The 16,803-nt window shown below is 41.8% G+C and overlaps 1 protein-coding gene across 3 annotated transcripts; it reads right to left on the minus strand.

Annotated features, from left to right (window-relative positions):
* Positions 1 to 99: 99 nt before the first annotated feature.
* On the minus strand, positions 100 to 16,790 carry LOC109465713 (AT-rich interactive domain-containing protein 4B-like). 3 transcript variants are annotated; one of them, XM_019763094.1, is made up of 22 exons: positions 16,615 to 16,790; positions 15,678 to 15,730; positions 13,353 to 13,463; positions 12,516 to 12,584; positions 12,003 to 12,093; positions 11,675 to 11,754; positions 9,586 to 9,780; positions 9,195 to 9,245; positions 8,585 to 8,667; positions 8,194 to 8,273; positions 7,653 to 7,780; positions 7,373 to 7,442; positions 7,139 to 7,233; positions 6,834 to 6,934; positions 6,355 to 6,625; positions 5,946 to 6,139; positions 5,611 to 5,778; positions 5,039 to 5,418; positions 4,815 to 4,877; positions 2,529 to 4,418; positions 2,103 to 2,261; positions 100 to 1,767 (listed from the first exon to the last, which is right to left on the minus strand). In XM_019763094.1, the coding sequence occupies exons 2-22, from the start codon at positions 15,687 to 15,689 to the stop codon at positions 1,676 to 1,678; spliced, it is 4,383 nt and encodes a 1,460-aa protein (XP_019618653.1). In that variant the 5' UTR covers positions 15,690 to 15,730; positions 16,615 to 16,790; the 3' UTR covers positions 100 to 1,675. The 3 variants fall into 3 exon arrangements, with proteins under 3 accessions (XP_019618653.1, XP_019618652.1, XP_019618654.1); XM_019763093.1 differs by having other exon boundaries at positions 100 to 1,770; positions 16,615 to 16,789; XM_019763095.1 differs by lacking the exon at positions 15,678 to 15,730 and having other exon boundaries at positions 100 to 1,770.
* Positions 16,791 to 16,803: the final 13 nt, after the last annotated feature.

Consider the following 16,803-nt stretch of genomic DNA (forward strand, 5'->3'; position numbering starts at 1 on the left):
ACTAAGAAATTAAATTGGTGTGGCATAAAAGATATTCTTACTGAGTCATTCACACAGTACACAATTAACATGCATCACAGAGCCGTCTCCACTTGAATGTAAAATGACTTGATTTATTTTATCTAGTGGTTGTCAAGTTAGCACACAGAAATGTTCCATCAAGACTCGTAGTAATGTCTACAAGAGAAATATCTACAAGATTCTCAGCCACGCATCTTAATAATTAATTTGGAAGTAGGAATAATGGCAGTATACATCATTGGAATTTTCAGACAAAAATTCTCTTCCTGTATTCAGCAAATAAGCCGAGTTATTCCTCACCAATATACCAGGAAAAGACTAATAACATGTACACGGGGATGGGGGGAAGAATAAAAAATGTGGAGGTGTTCCCTCAATTTACACGTTATCTCTCTGATTTGCTATTTCGATAGGCCAACAAAGTGGCACAATGCATGGTTAGATGCAGCTCAGATTAAGGCGTGGCCAGGTATGGAATCAGCATGAGGACATACTGTATATCTTCCAATTTTTGGCCTCTGGAATTCGATTGACATTGTCTTCCTCTCCTGTACTCACTCTCTCCAATTCCTTAAAATTACTGTACAAAAATCATCAAAATATTGAGATATCCACAATAATATAAACAAATAAGGGACCTTTTGGCAACAAATACATTAAATAATGGGGATAAGAATAAAAATCCAGTCCACTACTTGTACGCAGACTGGAAAATGTCTGCTGCTTGGTAGCATTGCATAAAACTGTGTATAAAACTTCATGAAATATATGGATTTTTTTTACCTTCACTGAAGTTCTCTGTGAAAATAATGACATTGAAGGACTATATGAACAATCTGAAATGACAGTTTTTTGCTCTCTTTATCACAGAAATAAATTTATCTCACTAGCATTTGGAGGTCTTAAATTTTAAAGTTGGCCCACGTAGAAGGGTTGAGGCATGGTGGTCATGACAGACAGCATCTTATGCAGGTATTGCTCTTATACAACTGGAAGAAATCAATCTGTCTTTCAATACTGTCAACACTGTGGTCAATATTCACTGGTGGAGAGTAACCTCTCTTTGCTGGGTGGAGCTAGTCCAAGGGTGATAGTCACTTTTGTTACTTCATCTAGCTGGCTAACCTAGTACAGACTGGTCAGGAACAAAAGGGACAGTTAAGAGTAGTTGCCTATGAGGGACACTACAATATGACTACATGGATCACAAGCCTGGTCCCACAGAACACATAGGCTAACTAACACCGTCCTGGTCTGCCATACCCACCATGCCTTGCAGAACGGCCCATTTTGTCAAAGGATCAGGGAACCTCGCTTTCATAATACACCAGCCGATTCCAACAAATCGGTCCAACCATGATCACCAGGTATGCCCGTAATAATAAAGTCAAACCATTCTCTCACATAAACATTCTCAAAATCTGTACAACAAACTACTATATAATACTCCCAGCCAGTTTCAGTCAAGATTGGTCATACTTTTCAGCTGGGCATACCTGTTAGGGAAATCACCTGAAAGCCATGTTATCAGAAATTTCATTGTTGCACCAGAGGATGTCCCTGTTCCCCCTAGACTAAAGTGGACCGTTCAGAACCCTGAAAAACCCCGTGTTTGCTAGCTGCTCCTGGGAAGAGCTGGTGGAGTGGACGAGGCCTATCTGCACTCCACCGACACTGTGGAAGGACTGCTGACACTGCTCACGTTACCAGAGTTGTTCTTGTGGGCTGCTGATGCCAAAGCCTGAGCTGCTGCAAGAGGGGAACAGAAGATGTCAATAAAATGGAATGAGAGATGCTGTTTCAAGTCAGTTCAGCAAAACTAGTCTTCAAAGTTGCTGGATCAATGACGTTTCCAAAAAGAAAATGTGCTGCCCAAACAGTAGTGTCCAAAGTTTTCTCACCATTGGCAATTTTTAAAATCATCAGTATTAACAAATCATTTGGCAAAAAGGCTGACATTCCTTCCGATTTGAGGGAAAGAAACCTTGCATGGTGAGAGGGAATGAAATGAATGGGGAGGGACAGAACTACAAGTGCACAACCAAGAGTTTACATGTGTACATACATGCAGGCCTGCATACCTTCTCTCTCTGCCCGTTCTCGCTCTTTCCTCTTGTGCCTCTTCTTCTTGCGGTCAATGGAGGCTACCTCAGATTTCAGGGCTCCATAGATTGTCTTCATCTCCTGCAGTTTTGTCTGTAGAAAGTCTATCCTGGCCTCTCCCTGGTACCTCAGGCATTCTGTCAAGCAAAAACAAGGATTTGTTAAGAGCCAAGTCCATAGGCTTCTTACCTCAAGTACATATCTGAAATCAGACCAACCTGCAAATATATCTCATGTAGTGAAAATGGACTAAAATGCTTTGAAGTTTGATAATCTTCTGAAACAGCATCTGCATTACCATGGGACAATGTAACTCACTTGTATATACAAAAACAACAAAGATATCTGCAAGAAATAAGTAAGAAAAATTAAGTCTTGTGTGTTTCAAAAAAGATCAATCATACCTTCAACACTGAAGTGGAACTTGGGAGGCCTGGATGGTGAGGTGGGGTCTGAGGGAGACCTGGACCTTTTCCGAGGAGAGCTGCCGTTGTGCTTGTGGTGGGAGTCCTTGTTGTCCTTCTCGGAAGACTCACTGTCGCTGCAGTTCACGTTGTTGTGTTTGTGGTGCCGGCCCTTCTTGTGTCTGTGGTGCTTGCGTTTCCGCTTGCTGCCGGCACTGTCCGCGTCCTCGTGCTTCCGTTTCCTGCTGGGCGTGACGGCCTCCGTCCCGCTGGCACTAGTGCTCCCGTTGGTGGGCATGTTCCCGCTGCCGATACTACTGGAGGAGGCCGTGCTGCTGTCCTGTACGGGGGACTCGTTGCCCACCCCTGGTTGTTCACTCACATTGTCCAACTCAAGGTTCATGTCCATGTCATTTTTAGTACTCTTGCTTTCTTCCTGGCCTCCTGGCGGCAAAGCCTCCTCTAATGTGGGGGGCTCAGACTTTTCCTCGGGCACAGACGTGGCTGGAATGCTGGGAGGGGCGATGCCCGGAGGGGTGGGTGGAAGGCCGTTGAGAACCGGAGGTGTTCTGTTGTCCTCCGGCTCCTTCTTCAGGGCCTTCTCTGGCACTTGTTTCTCCTGATCACTTTTCACTGCATCAGCGACAGAAGGCAGAGCCTGTAGAACGGGGGATATTCTGTCCACCTTTTCCTTCTCCACCTTCTCCTTTTTGGTCTTCTTGCTGGACCCAGAGCTTGGTACTGGTGATGACCTGTCCTGTCGAGGGGATGTCCGGCCGACTTTGTCTGCCTTGCCTCTCCTCGACTTAGACTCGGGTACTGGAGACGACCTGTCGCTTCTTGCTAACGACCTGTCGGACTTGTCGTTCTTGCCTTTGGTCTTCTTGCTGGGTGGGGTGAAAGCAGTATCTGTTGGAGAAGATGCTCTCTTGGACCTGGTGGAGTTGGGGGTGACAGTAGGGGCAGAGCTGACTGGTTCAGGTGGGGATATCCTGTTTACCTGGGCCTCTTCTTTACTTGTTTCTTCAGAGGACCTTTCCTCTTTTACAGGTAGGGTGACACTGTTAGGAGCCTCTGGCAAGAGGGATGACCCTTCCTTGGTGTGGTCTTCATTTTTGGGCTGAACAGTATCTTTCAAATCTTCCTCTTTTATGTGTTCTGAGGACTGTGAAGGTTCTTCTTTAGTATGCCTTCTCTCTTCAGCTGCCTTGCTTCTCTGATCTGTGCCCGACTTGCGACCCTTGCCCTTTTTAGCTGATTTCTTCTTCCCCTTCTCCGTCTTTTCCACATCTCCCTCCTCCTTTTCCTCATGAGGCATTTCTTGCTTGTCAGGATCTTCTTTCTTTTCATCCTTAGAGGGCTGCTCCTTTGCATCATTCTGTGTAGGAGGAAGTTTCTGAGAGTCGCCACCAGCCAGTATCATCTCTTGTTCCTTAGCTTCCTTCTCCTCCCCCTCCTGGGTTACTCTGTCATTGTCGTCCAGCTCTTTTGCTGTTTCGTCTTCTTGCCTTGTGTCTTCAATCTCGGGTGGCGCCTTCTCTACCGACTCCCTCCTTTTTCTTCTGGCTGATGATTCTCTGCGTTTGTTCTTTGATTGCTCTTTCTTCCCTTCCTTGCTGTCTTCCCTCTCCATATCAGCGTCCTTGTCTCCCTCCTTCAACAAAGCCTCCTTTGTCTCTGCTTCCTCCTTTACAGCATCTTTCTTGTCATCTCCTTTTTCTTCCTCCACAGGAGGCTTTTCGTCCTCAGCAGAGACACCTTCTGTACTTGGTTTCTCCTCCTTGGGCTTCTCCTGAACTGTAGTTTTCTCTTCTTTTTCTTTTGCAGCTACCTTGAAGTGATCTTCCCTCTCCTCTTCTTCTGCTATCTGTTCAGGACTACTTGGAGGTTCTGTGGGACAACAAGAGTCAAGGCATGTAGCAAATGGTACAGATGCAACAAATGACATTAAGTACAGCCTATCACTGTATATTGCACAAGTCAAATGGTATCATTTCATTATTCATACTGTAAACATTACCCAGAATATGGTAATGTAACTTGGATGAAATCTTATTAGTGCATCATATGTGATACCTGTATTGTGTTCACTTAAGCCCTGATCATTGCAGAAGCTCCATTGGCAACCCAAGTCTGTTGAGGCAGACTGGACTGTGTTCTTGCCACTAAGCATGTCACTGAAATCTGTCTGCATTGTAAACATGCATAGTGGTGTACCAACTAAGCAATCCATGCACTATGTTGGCGATGCTACTGTTTGTAGAAACAAGTAGAGCAATTTTCTACCTGATGGTTGAGGCTCTGTGACACTTTGTCCTGAACTTCTCCTTGTTCTCTTGGGCTTCAAAGCTGTATCGGAGAAAAACACAAGGAGACGTAAGTTACACATGCAGTATGACATGTCTGTTTGACTGCAGGAATTGTAGATGTAGTCACTTATTGGTACTTACTGACATGAAGACAAAATGTACATACAGACATTAATATCATAGCTGCTGTTCTCTCCTTACCTTCAATGTCAAAAGGCAGAGTTGCATCAGCTGTGCTGTTGGACCTTGTTAGCCTGGCCACCCGGGGAGATTCCATCTTCTCTGATAATCTCTCCACTTTCACTTGCACCGTCTTGTCGGTCTTCTTGAGCTGGGTCTTGGGAGGTTCCGGGGTAGGAGGAGCTGGCTCTGACGTTGTAGACTCCTTCTCATCCTTGTCGTCTTCCTCCTTCTTCCTGCCGGACCCCGGCGGGCGTCCCCGCTTCCCCAGGCCCTTGTTGGGAGGTGGTGTTTTGCCGTTCTTTGCTGAGTGGACTGGCTCCCCCTTCTTGCCTCCTTTGTTGCCAGACTTGTTGTCGAGTGGTCCCACAATCCGGTCCAGGTTGATCCATTCATCATACCTACGATAACAGTTTGAAGACTTACATTTAGTATGCATAGCACATTTTGTGTTTGTACCTACCTAAAAAGCTGCAACAGTTATAACAGAGTTTGATAGCTACAAGTAAAAGTTTAGAACCTGTAACATAATATATCCAGTCAGTCAGCCAGCATTTGACCAAACTTCATGTTTCAATAGTGAGAACACCCACCTGACGTTCCATCCTGCATAGTGGACATAGTACATCAGTTCTCCCTCCTCCATCTCAGCCTCCAGGACCTTTGCCTCATAGATCCTCTGCTGCCGGCCGCGCCCGTACTTCACACGGATCTTATCCCCGATGGCATAGTCTCCCAGGGGCTGCTTTTCTTCATCATCACTGCACGAACAAACAGTTCGCAGCAATTATAAAACAAACATACAAACACCTTGAGAAGACACATTGGTGAAGTCTTAAGCATGTCTACAATTTATATTGTATCAATTGCAAGAAACAACTTTCTGTCTTTAATCTCTCTTCAGCTACATAAGAAAAATTGGACTTACGAGGCCTCTTCTTCTTTCTTCTGGTCCTTTGTTTCAGCCTCATCTTCCTCTTCCTCTGATTCATCATCAGATTTACTGGAAGCTTTGCTGTCTTTATCCTTCTCCTTAGGCTTGCTGCCCTTCTCTGCAGCCTTCTCAGGCTCCCTTCCTTTGTCCTTGTCCTCCTTCTTCTCTGGCACAGGCAGTCTTCTTGCCTGAAATTATCAAATGCATGTAACTTAACTACATACATTGTGGTAACATCCAGAAATATTCAAGTTTTGTACAAATTTAATTACCACAAACTGCAGACCATGATAATGTTAATTCTCTAAATCATCTGCAAACCATGGCACTGTACCACTGTTTTCTACTATCTTACAGTGAAGACGTGTTTTTTATCTATTATTGCACACAGATTGACACGTACTGAAGATGGCCTCCTCCCTCTCCTTGGTCTGGCTTCTTCCTCTGGATCCTTTTCTTCATCTCCCTCATCATCACTGTCCTCTTTCTTCTTCTTTTTGTCTTCTTCCCTTTTGTCCTGCTTCTTCTTTTCCTCCTCCTTCTTGTCCTTCCTGTCTTCCTCCTTGTTCTCTGACCTGTCTGCCCCCCGGGGGCTCTTGGGCGGCCTGCCCCGCGCCCTGGGGGTGCCCTGCTGCTTCTGCTTCTTCTTATGCTCCTCATAATCATGCAGGTACCTGCAGCATTCCAACATATTGTTTTAAGTAGGGAAACAAATGAACATTGTTTCCTGAAAACAGACCTCGACTGTTACAAGTACAAATTTCCAAAGATTTTAATACTCCATCAACTTTGTTATCATCTAGTACCGCATACTATTCTAAACTATTACATACTATTCTTTTAAGACTCAATCAATATAGTAATGAGAAGTATCCCACTCACTTCTTGTAGGCAGCTTTGATGTTGTGCGAGGCTGCAGAGTGCTGTGCTGGAATCCCCATCTTACCGTACAGCTCTTTCCACAGTCCACAGTCTTTTGTCACCTAGGAAATGGAACCAGACATTCAAACACATTTCTCTATGTTTCATGCAGACTCAATATATTTAATGTGCTTTCTCTTCAAAACAACAATCTACCATCACTTTTAAAACAAGATCTAACATGGTTTTACTTGTTTAACGTCTTGGTAAAAAAAATTTATAGTTAAAAAACACATTGGACACGAAACATGACCAACAATTCTTACCTCATCAAATCCCCCCTGGCCTTGCACCAGTTCATACAGCTTAAACAGGTTGAGGTCTCTGTAGCCCAGGACTGGGGGCTTTGTGATGGGAGTACCTGCAATGTACAGTTAAGACGGTCAACAATAATGTTTACAAACATCCCACAAGACAAAGAAGTTTCCAACATTATCTAAAAACCAAATGGGCAACAACACAGACAATAAAGAAAGAGAAAGCTGCTATCAATGTCTTACCTTTCTCTTCCATAAACCTGTACAGATCCTCTAAGAACTTTTCTTTTTCTTCAGAGTCTTCATCCGAGGACTGTGGACAGAAAAAAAAATCAGGATTAGTTTCCACAAATAAGGATAATTGTATCTACGGTAACTGGCCCTTATGGCAAATATGTCCATCTATGAAGATCTTTAAAAGGTTGCCAATAAATTGACAGCATTATCAGACATAACATGAATTCCTTTCCTGTCACAAATACCCTAGCCATTCTGAGATAACCAAACATGGCATGGTTCTTACTTCCTCATCTTCTTCCTCCCCGTCATTGTCCTCCTCTGCATCACTCTCCTCCTTGACACGTTTCTTATTGTTATCCCAAGATGTGGGGACGTCTCCAGTGTCCAAGTACTTGATAGCCAAGTCAATAGCTGTGGATAAAAAGTTGAACTCAGCACCTATTGTGTAATTTGTTACTTGAGTACTTGCACACTTTGTATGTACCACCAGACAGGAACAATATAATATACTAACACCAATCTCATCAATTCAAAATCTATACTGATAAACAGGTGGTTCCAATGATGTTATAATGCTAATAATATCTGAGAATTGCAGTTTGTTTAGATATCCTGATAAAAACAAATAATCTCACATATACATGTACTATAATAGCCTACCGTGTTGGTTTTACTGAATATGTTGATTGTAAATTCTGGCGTAATGCAGTTTTAACTGCAAGGCCAATTTGTTCTGTGCTTTATCAATAAACCAATTACTACTACTACATTACTACATATACAAAGACATGGATTAAACTATTTCCCCATGCGTGTATACTGACCAGGTTTGAGGGAGGGGCTCTCTATCCTCTCTGCCTGCTCCTTGTTAAACTCCCTGGTGTCCTCCTTGTTCACTACATGGCTACAAGGACAAAATTACATGTTAGGACAACATGGCAACTAGAGCATTATTTTTCTAATGAAAACTACAAAAATATTCAGTAATACATAAGCTTTCTGAAGAAAATAGTCCACAGCATAGCCTTTTCAGGGCAGAGTGCAAAAAATGATCAACAGCTATAAATTTACAATATGTCTATGTCGAACACAAAGTGTTATACCTAAAAAATTAAGAGGGGTGCAGCCTGTCTTTCCTGTTTCTAAGCTTTAGTGACTTGAATAATCTGCATTTTCATTTTCCCCCCTTTCCCCAGTTACATGAAGAAGACCTACTATTTCCCATCCCTGAATGACCGCACTGCTATCTGGTCCTTGCCTCTCGTAAGCTTTACATCTGCGCTGCTAGGGCTCACAGGCTGTACAGGACAGAAGGTGACCTGGTTAGTAATGGCCATGTACGGTACATAATTAAACTTCACTTTTTTCTTTTCTTTTACATCATTGTTACACCTTTCTAACAAAACCTCCAGCTTTAACTTGGCGGTATTCAAAGGAAATGGACCGTAACATACTTTCATACCATCATACAAAAACAGCAATGAAGAGATTGTGTCACCCACAAGACTTAAAACTGATGCAGACTCAGAGCTTTTTTAGACAATGTAGGTCAAATCTATATTCCAATCTGGCACGGTCACTGACTGAAAATTGAACACATCCTGCTCTGAAATCATGTTTACAAAAGCATGAATGCCAGATCCCTTTCCTCCTTCTGGTATGATGGATTTTTAGACACTAGCAATGTTATCCTTCTATTATTCTAATCAAATACCTACAATATCAGACACCCTTAGTTGATTGTTCTACTTGTAAAAGCAACTACAATGGTGCTGGCATAAAACCAATCAATGTGATGTTACACCAGTATTACATCTGTACATACCAATGCTGGAAACCAATTTCTTCTCTTATCTGTAGACTCCACACACAAGACCTGGTGAAAGGAAGATTATGATACTGTACTTCAGGATCGACATGACACTCAGAATTTACGGGAAGTCATTCTTGTAGATAATTATTGTAGATATATTAATTAGTTATTGATCAAAGTATATATGAGGTAATTTAAGACGATTTGCAAATCAGTCACTGGCTTTTGTTGTAATCATTTAATACTTTGTAAAGTAAAGTAAACCTCAAGTAGATAGTTATCATTTTTAGTTCTAGAGTTTCCGATGTTCCCTACTTCTATCTTTGTCATAAAGGCTAACTTTTGAAATAGCCTTAGGACATTCCCAACTTCATGTTATACTACAAACAATCAAAGTGCACACCTTTCGAACCTCCTTCTCCTTACTGGCCTTAGAAGCAGACTTCTTGGGCGCGGGAGTCTCGTCATCGCTCTCCTCGTCACTGCTGACCCGGGTCGGCGTTCCCCAGCGCCGCCGCCGTCGCTTCCCCTTACTACTGCCGTGCACGACCGGCGTACCGAAATTCTCCGGGTCTGTCAGAGGGAGGTTGTCTAGGGTCTGGTAGAAAAGCCATGGTTACTGCACACATGTAAAACGTCATTTTTGCTCAATAAAACATTTCATAGATACATGTAGTATGATTTTTTTCTTGGAGTCAACAAAACATTTATGGTGAAGAAGCAGTTTTTGTAATGATATCTTGGTGTCACCCAATTATACACAAGGATCAAAATTATATCAACATTTAATTTCATTTTTATGATCTGAACTGAAGCAACCCTGTTTCATGTGCTAATACTGAAAAGCTGATGAATTATCAGCCACAGTGTTTCCGCCAGACTGCAGCTGAGAGGCCGTCCAGTTGGGAAGGGCCGGGTCGCGAAAATTAATTAACTTAGGGAACACGTCGCGAAAATTAACTGAGGGGGCGGGGCATTTGTTTACACTTGTTTACAAGTTGAAACTGTCCACAAGCATTCCACATTTTTTTGTATTTTTATAAAAACACTGTTACAGATGGCAAACGTATCGTCAGGAAATTATACTGTTGCAAAACTCTGCTACAAAACTCCAAACATCGGCATCATAAATTTTTTAATTATAACCTCCGGTAGCGCCCGCACTTGCCGGATTTTTAATAGTGAAGAGCCTTGCTTCGTTCGTACTCGTACTTCTTCCGTACATTTCCGCTACGAATTACTCGTTAATATCAAGCCAAAAATACATCAAAACATGTAAAGAAACGTCATCTTATCTCTCATACACGAGACAAATTTTGAAAAATAATATTGGCTGTATCGTAGCTTTCATTGCTGTTTCATTCAACAAAAATGTTCCTTGATTGTAAAATGATCACTCATCTGTTGTCTCCAGTACAGTGTCAAATGGTAGCGTGATCGTAGCGTGCGAAAAATCGGCGTTAAAAGTCAGAAAATTGCCGGAAAAATAAACTTGCAGCGCACATTCTCAACCTCGCCGGAGAAGGAAATACGCGCCATTTTGTCATTAATATGTAAGTAGCAGCGTGAACTCTACGCTCTGATTGGTTGACCTCATATGACCTGCGCTCTGATTGGATAGAGCCATCTTTGCCGGCATAGCTGTAGAATTTGTTTGTTGGCGAAGAGAGTTACACTACGCTACTTTCTACGGTGTTTCTACCGCTAATTAGTAACATTCCATTAAAGAAATTCATTATGAAGAATTTTTGGGAAAATGTATGCATCCATATGCCGATTTGTGGTGCCTTTCGCTTATTCAAGCAAGCCGGAAGTGTTAGCGAACCGCGGCGTGGATAGCGAACTGCGGCGTGGATTTTCATGCAACCCGCCCGCTACAAGACCATCAAAAACAAAAACGTAACTCCCAAAAGAGAATTTTCACATCCGAAATGATTCTGTTCGAGGAAAAATGTTTGTGGATACATTTTACCGGATGGAGACATGAAAAACGGGTTTTAATGAGATTAACGTATGCGAAAGGCGCCGACATCAATTGTTCGCCAGCATGATAACAATAGCAAAACAAACAACGTGTGTCTTTCTTGCCTTGGACGGCGTCCTCGTCTACAGCAACAAAACAAAGACTGTCAATTTCTCTGATTTTTCCGAGTCTCGAAATTTTTTAAGAGGACGGCCTCTGTCCGAGTTCAGGCCGTCCAAAACGACACCAGGCCGTCATATGACGGGTGGACGGCCCTCTGGCGGAAACACTGATCAGCCAGATTAGATCTGTGGGAAGTGAGTTCAAGGACACAGCCAGATTAGACTGGTGTAAGGGAGGTCAAGGACACAGTTTAATTTTGAAGATCCTTCTTTGAAACAAATGTGGAAATATACTGTTTAAGTTACAATGGCTTGCAGTGTATGCAAAACAAAATATAATACACCTCAAAGATGAATACCCATATGATACAAATGATCAAAAAGCTAAGGAAAAATTCTGCACATACCTCACTTTCACTGAAGTGTTTCTCTCCCTTCAGACAGAGGGAAGTTCTCCTTAATGTTCGCTCATCTCCATCATCAAACACTGGGAGGAACAAGATGGAAGATACAGTTTCAGGACAAACACATAAGGTACTGGGATGAATGGTAACACTTTCAATCGCTAATTACTAACTGACTGAATAACAGGAAACACAATTCTTACAATAGCTGTAAAAAGAAATTTCCATCTAAAACATCTGAAACATCTAAAAAAAACTTAAGAGGTAAAATTCTCAAAAAGACATTTCTTCTAAAGTTGAACCATTAAAATGTCTATAAAGTGTAACCTACCAACAGTATAGGTACTGCTGTCCATCACTTTGTTGATGACAGCTTCCCTGACTTGTCCATCTTCAGTCTTAACTTCCACGTGCGCTCCGACCTAAGAGGGTGGGGGGCAAAAGTCAGTTTAAACTGTGTACAGAAAAAAAGCCACATTCCCAATAAATTTGTGGATATCATATAGTTACAAAACTTGACAGGAAATTAGGTATGGTTATCTTTGCTACATTCAAACATAAAATATGTTATGTAAATCAATATTTCTGAACTATCTGAAACTAATCTGAAGTAGAGTGAATTTCTGATTGCAGTCGTGAAGTCATGACATAATAACCTTAACATGTAACCTATTTTGGACATAACCCCATTTCATTGTTTATTCAGCTTGTCTACAGGTGAAAGGGCTGGTACAACATGCGACTGTCAACATGTAATGTAACTTTATTAGTGCGTCTCACTGAACAATAGCTGTGGTCTGTCGAAGGTCTGGCATGATTATTCAAACCTCTGTAAATAACTCACCCTAAGTGGTCCTTTGATAATAGAGTCATCTGTGATTTGCGTTGATGAACTATCATTCTTGAAAGTCACCTGTAAAAATACAAACCAACAAGAAAAATCAAGAAATGTAATGATATGTTAGCCATTTCTTTTCTCTTTGCTCTTCATGGTACTGGGCAGACTGATCATTGTGTAAAATAGAAGAACAGGCTATGCTGTAATGGGGTGATTACCTAGTTGTGCAGGTTAGGGAAGGTAAGGCACTGGGCTGTGGAAGAAACAATTTGGCTGTGTGCCAATTTTGTCATGATGTAAAATATGCCTCACAACTTGGGCTGATTTGGGGACTACCATAGTCATCAGCTACTGGATACAACAAAATGTCAGTGTGACAATCATGTGTTTATGCTCAGGGGAGTAATACACCAGGGACTGTCGGAAACCTGAAAAACTTTTCCAACTTTCCATGCTGCTGCATATTTCTGGTAAACTATATGCTATAATGTAGACTAGATCTGCGGTCGGCAGTGGTTTGTTATACTTATAGACCAAGGGTTGGAATACAGCAAGTGGCAGTCCTGTTACTAAGTGTTAGTGCACCAATAACCAACATCACAACACAAATTTGATAACAGTTGCAACATTCTTATTCAACCAACAACTTCCAGAAAAGCGCAGGACAGTGTGTATATGACTGGAAGGTCTCAATGTTCATCAAAACAATCCAAAACTATGAAGTAAACAATTTCAAAACACAAACAAGGGCAAACAAGATAATGTTATCATTGTGGTTACTACTCGTTCTTAGTATGGATAAATGAAGAGGAGTACATCAAGGTGAACATTAGAGCTTCTTACCTTACACTTCACCAACTTCTTGACTATCTTGACCTTTGCTTCACAAAATGCCCCTCGGTACTTTGCACTGACTTCAGTGCCCACCGACAGGAATGGGGGCTCTTCTGTACCCTGGGTTGAACATTGGAACAACAAGGTGTAAACACAACTGTCAGATCTAATCAGTTCAAATGCTTACATATAACTTTTAAGTTATATAAAAGTTGCCAAACTTGACAGCCGCTTCTCCTGCATGAACATGGAAAAATGACTATCTAATTTTGACATCTGCGTTTGCAGGTTGCTGTCTTCCTCCTGCTGAAATTCCACAGTTTGACAGCTCATGTTGTGACAACCTTGACTTATTACACCCATAGCTCCTGTATTGCTTCCCAAATGTGATCACCTCTGCAAGAAGAAAAATCCATGAAATTTCATCAAAGGGCAGATACATGACTATGAGGACATGACATCAGATGCACTGTTTGGAAGAGGACACTAATTGCTATGACCATTTCCCTAATCAATTCATGGACACATAATTTTACTTGTCAAATTGTGGAAAAGTTACTCAGTTTGTTTGCAAATTCATGTATGTTTTACCTATTCCAATATTTTATCCACTTACACCATAATTTTCCCTGACAATTGGTCTGTGTTTGTATAGTGAGACTCCAAGCTGACATTCACCAGCATTCCTCTTGTACTTATTTTGGGCACCCATAGAATCAAGTGGGCTATTTATATTACCTACTCCATTTTTCCTTTCTAGACAATCACAGTATTAACAGCATACTAACATTTTCTGGTATACACTACATGTATAATTCTTATGTCATGACATACTAAGTGCATGCTAACATCTTTTTATCAATGATAAAATATCAATGGTTTTGACCCTTTTCCACTACTTCTTCACGACTTTTTTGCCATATAAAATGTGAGCCCCTAAGAAAAATCAAACTAAATGAACAGAAGTGAACATTTTGTAATTTCTACAAATATCTATCCTTTTCCATTAACAAAAAGATCAAAATATGGAAACAAATGAATATTGATGTGACATTGACACATGATATTGCATGCCAGATTGACTTGTGACATGTTTTGAGTATATTTTCAATACCTCCTGTGCAACCCCATGATAAAGTTGAAACAAACAAAAAACATGGTGACCAGATCATGCTTGGCAGTTGGTACAAGTTAAGTAGGTCAAGACTTGAGAAAATCAATAAATGAAGATGACAGCCTTCTTTCTTGGTGTATACGAATCCACTTCTTCATCCTGCTGGTACAAAAGGGAGAACAAAACAGTGTTATCTCACAACTGGAGCCGTCTGATGAACAGCAAGAGCCAGTGTCGTCAACGACCAGAAATGTACATCCTTCAGCTAAAATTGAAAACAATTCTGTGTCAACTATCAACCCAATAAAACTGTTGATTCTCACCGAGGATTCTGCAACTCACAACAGGCAAAATTGTCAGAAAACAAGAGTAATAGTTAAGACAAAAAAGAATGTCATTGTGGCTCTTTCTTGCAAGGGTGTGGCCAGGTAAGAGTTCTTGGGTGTGTTAAAGTGGTGTCTGCAGAATCTGCCAGAGGTCAATCTTTAGTGACAGCTTAGTCACCACTAGGCTGTGGGGACTGGGAAGGAGAATACATGAGTCATTCTCTCTCTCTGATCTGGAAGTTAAAAAATAGGATTAACTAGTCATAGCCTAATACACAGTGGTTAATATTGTGAAACAGCATCACTAACTGCATCCTGGATGAATGCTTTTGCAGTGTATTTGTCACACAGTAACTGCTACACTGTAGCAGCCTTTAGTGCTGAAAAAAGTAAAACAGGCGAAACAAAAAATCAACCCTGGCATGATGGGTACAACCACAAACAGGAAACCGTCTTACCTTGCTCTGGTGAAGAGACTATCTTATGTTTCTTTTAAAATTGACTATGTAAACATGTCAGTGTAAAACTGTTAAGGCTGACGGAGAAGAAAACACACATACACGACAAAGTACCATCACCACAAACCCATCACCTTACCTTGGGACCCAGATACAAGGTGTCTACAGGTCTAGTTAACTTCTTGTTTTTCGTTCTCGACAATGAGACAAAACTTATGAGTGTTTGCATTTTTTACATGGTGTAGAGTCTAGTAAAAGTTGAGCATTTTGTGCATGGATTGAATTATTACATCACAGATTTAATGCTTGTGCAACTAGCAGCTGATATCTGAAATGGTGGTGTCTCTAAGTCTTTGTTCATTGGAAAACACATGACAGACAGAAGAAGGTAGAGTTTTGGGACTGATCAGAAACAAAAATGTTGAATTTTCCTTACCCTTCGTGACATCTGACCAGCCTTAGCTCGAACTGCTATGTGCAAATGGTGATCTGGCAGGGGGAAAAATTGGCAGTGTTCTTTACGGATTGAAGTCCATGCACATACTTCTTCCGGTAAACATGAAAGAATACAAAACAAAAACACGGTCGACCAACAATATGACGAAGTCCCAAGTTCTGACAGTAGGAATTACACGGTTTTAGTGGATCACACCCAGATGTGTTTTCCCACCGACCGACCGACTACAGGAAAAGTGCACATAGGGCGATTTTTGGGGGGACTGCTCAGTTTTACCTTAATCGAGGCCGAAGTAGATTATCACAAGACGATCGCAAGTATTACAGGTACAAAGTACGGCTAAAGCCTGGGGAAAATTCCTTCACTCTGGGAGATTTAGCGCGAGTAGGCGGGGAGATTTGAGTGAGCACAGTACCGAGAGGAAGGCCATCATGGAACAACATAGCTACAGGACGTAGGAAGAACGTCACAACAGTCCTGTCCTTGGAGATTTCAGTAAACACACAAACTTATTCTCCTATATATTTCTCTTCACATTGTCATTAATAAGCCAAACAACAAAGTCACAGAAAATGTACTAGTTTGAACCACGGGCTTTGGTAGAAGAGAGGAAATCTTTGTTTGCAAGACTGGCGCTAGCTGCCGGTTGGGCAATTATTTGACCCGCCTTCCATGGGCCGGACGAATTTTTGCCACACCGGCCGTTTGGAAAGCTATACGAACGATTATAAGGGTTACACAAAGTGTCGTAACTCTAGAGACATGATTGTCAAATCAGCAACTAGCAGATCACAAAAATTCCTACACGGGATAGCAAAAATCAGCTGGTATAACAGACAGGGGAGAAGCAAGTACAAGCATGAGGGAGCCATAGGGCCCCACACATGCCAACTCACCCCTTTCCAGGCGTACTTACCATCGGTCCCTGAACCGATTTGCTTCCAACTCGGCCCAAAGGTTCTAGACAATGTTCGCTCACTCTGACGCAATATTGGTGGAAATTCACCGACGGAATGCCGAGAAACCGGCGAGGAAACCTTGCAAAATTGGCGAGTCTCACCGCTCAGCTCCCCAAGAAAAGAGAACGAAACAACAACTTGACATG

Source organism: Branchiostoma belcheri, unplaced genomic scaffold, assembly GCF_001625305.1.
Source record: "Branchiostoma belcheri isolate BF01 breed outbred unplaced genomic scaffold, Haploidv18h27 scaffold157, whole genome shotgun sequence".
Lineage (NCBI taxonomy): Eukaryota > Metazoa > Chordata > Leptocardii > Amphioxiformes > Branchiostomatidae > Branchiostoma > Branchiostoma belcheri.

Bases quoted from the DNA above. Each gene is read 5' to 3' on its own strand.
- LOC109465713 (XM_019763093.1), bottom strand. The intron at 7,234-7,372 runs GTAAGACATTGA...TGTACATTGCAG, and splicing joins CAGGTTTATGGAAGAGAAAG to GTACTCCCATCACAAAGCCC. The intron at 6,626-6,833 runs GTGAGTGGGATA...GGAATGCTGCAG, and splicing joins ATCAAAGCTGCCTACAAGAA to GTACCTGCATGATTATGAGG.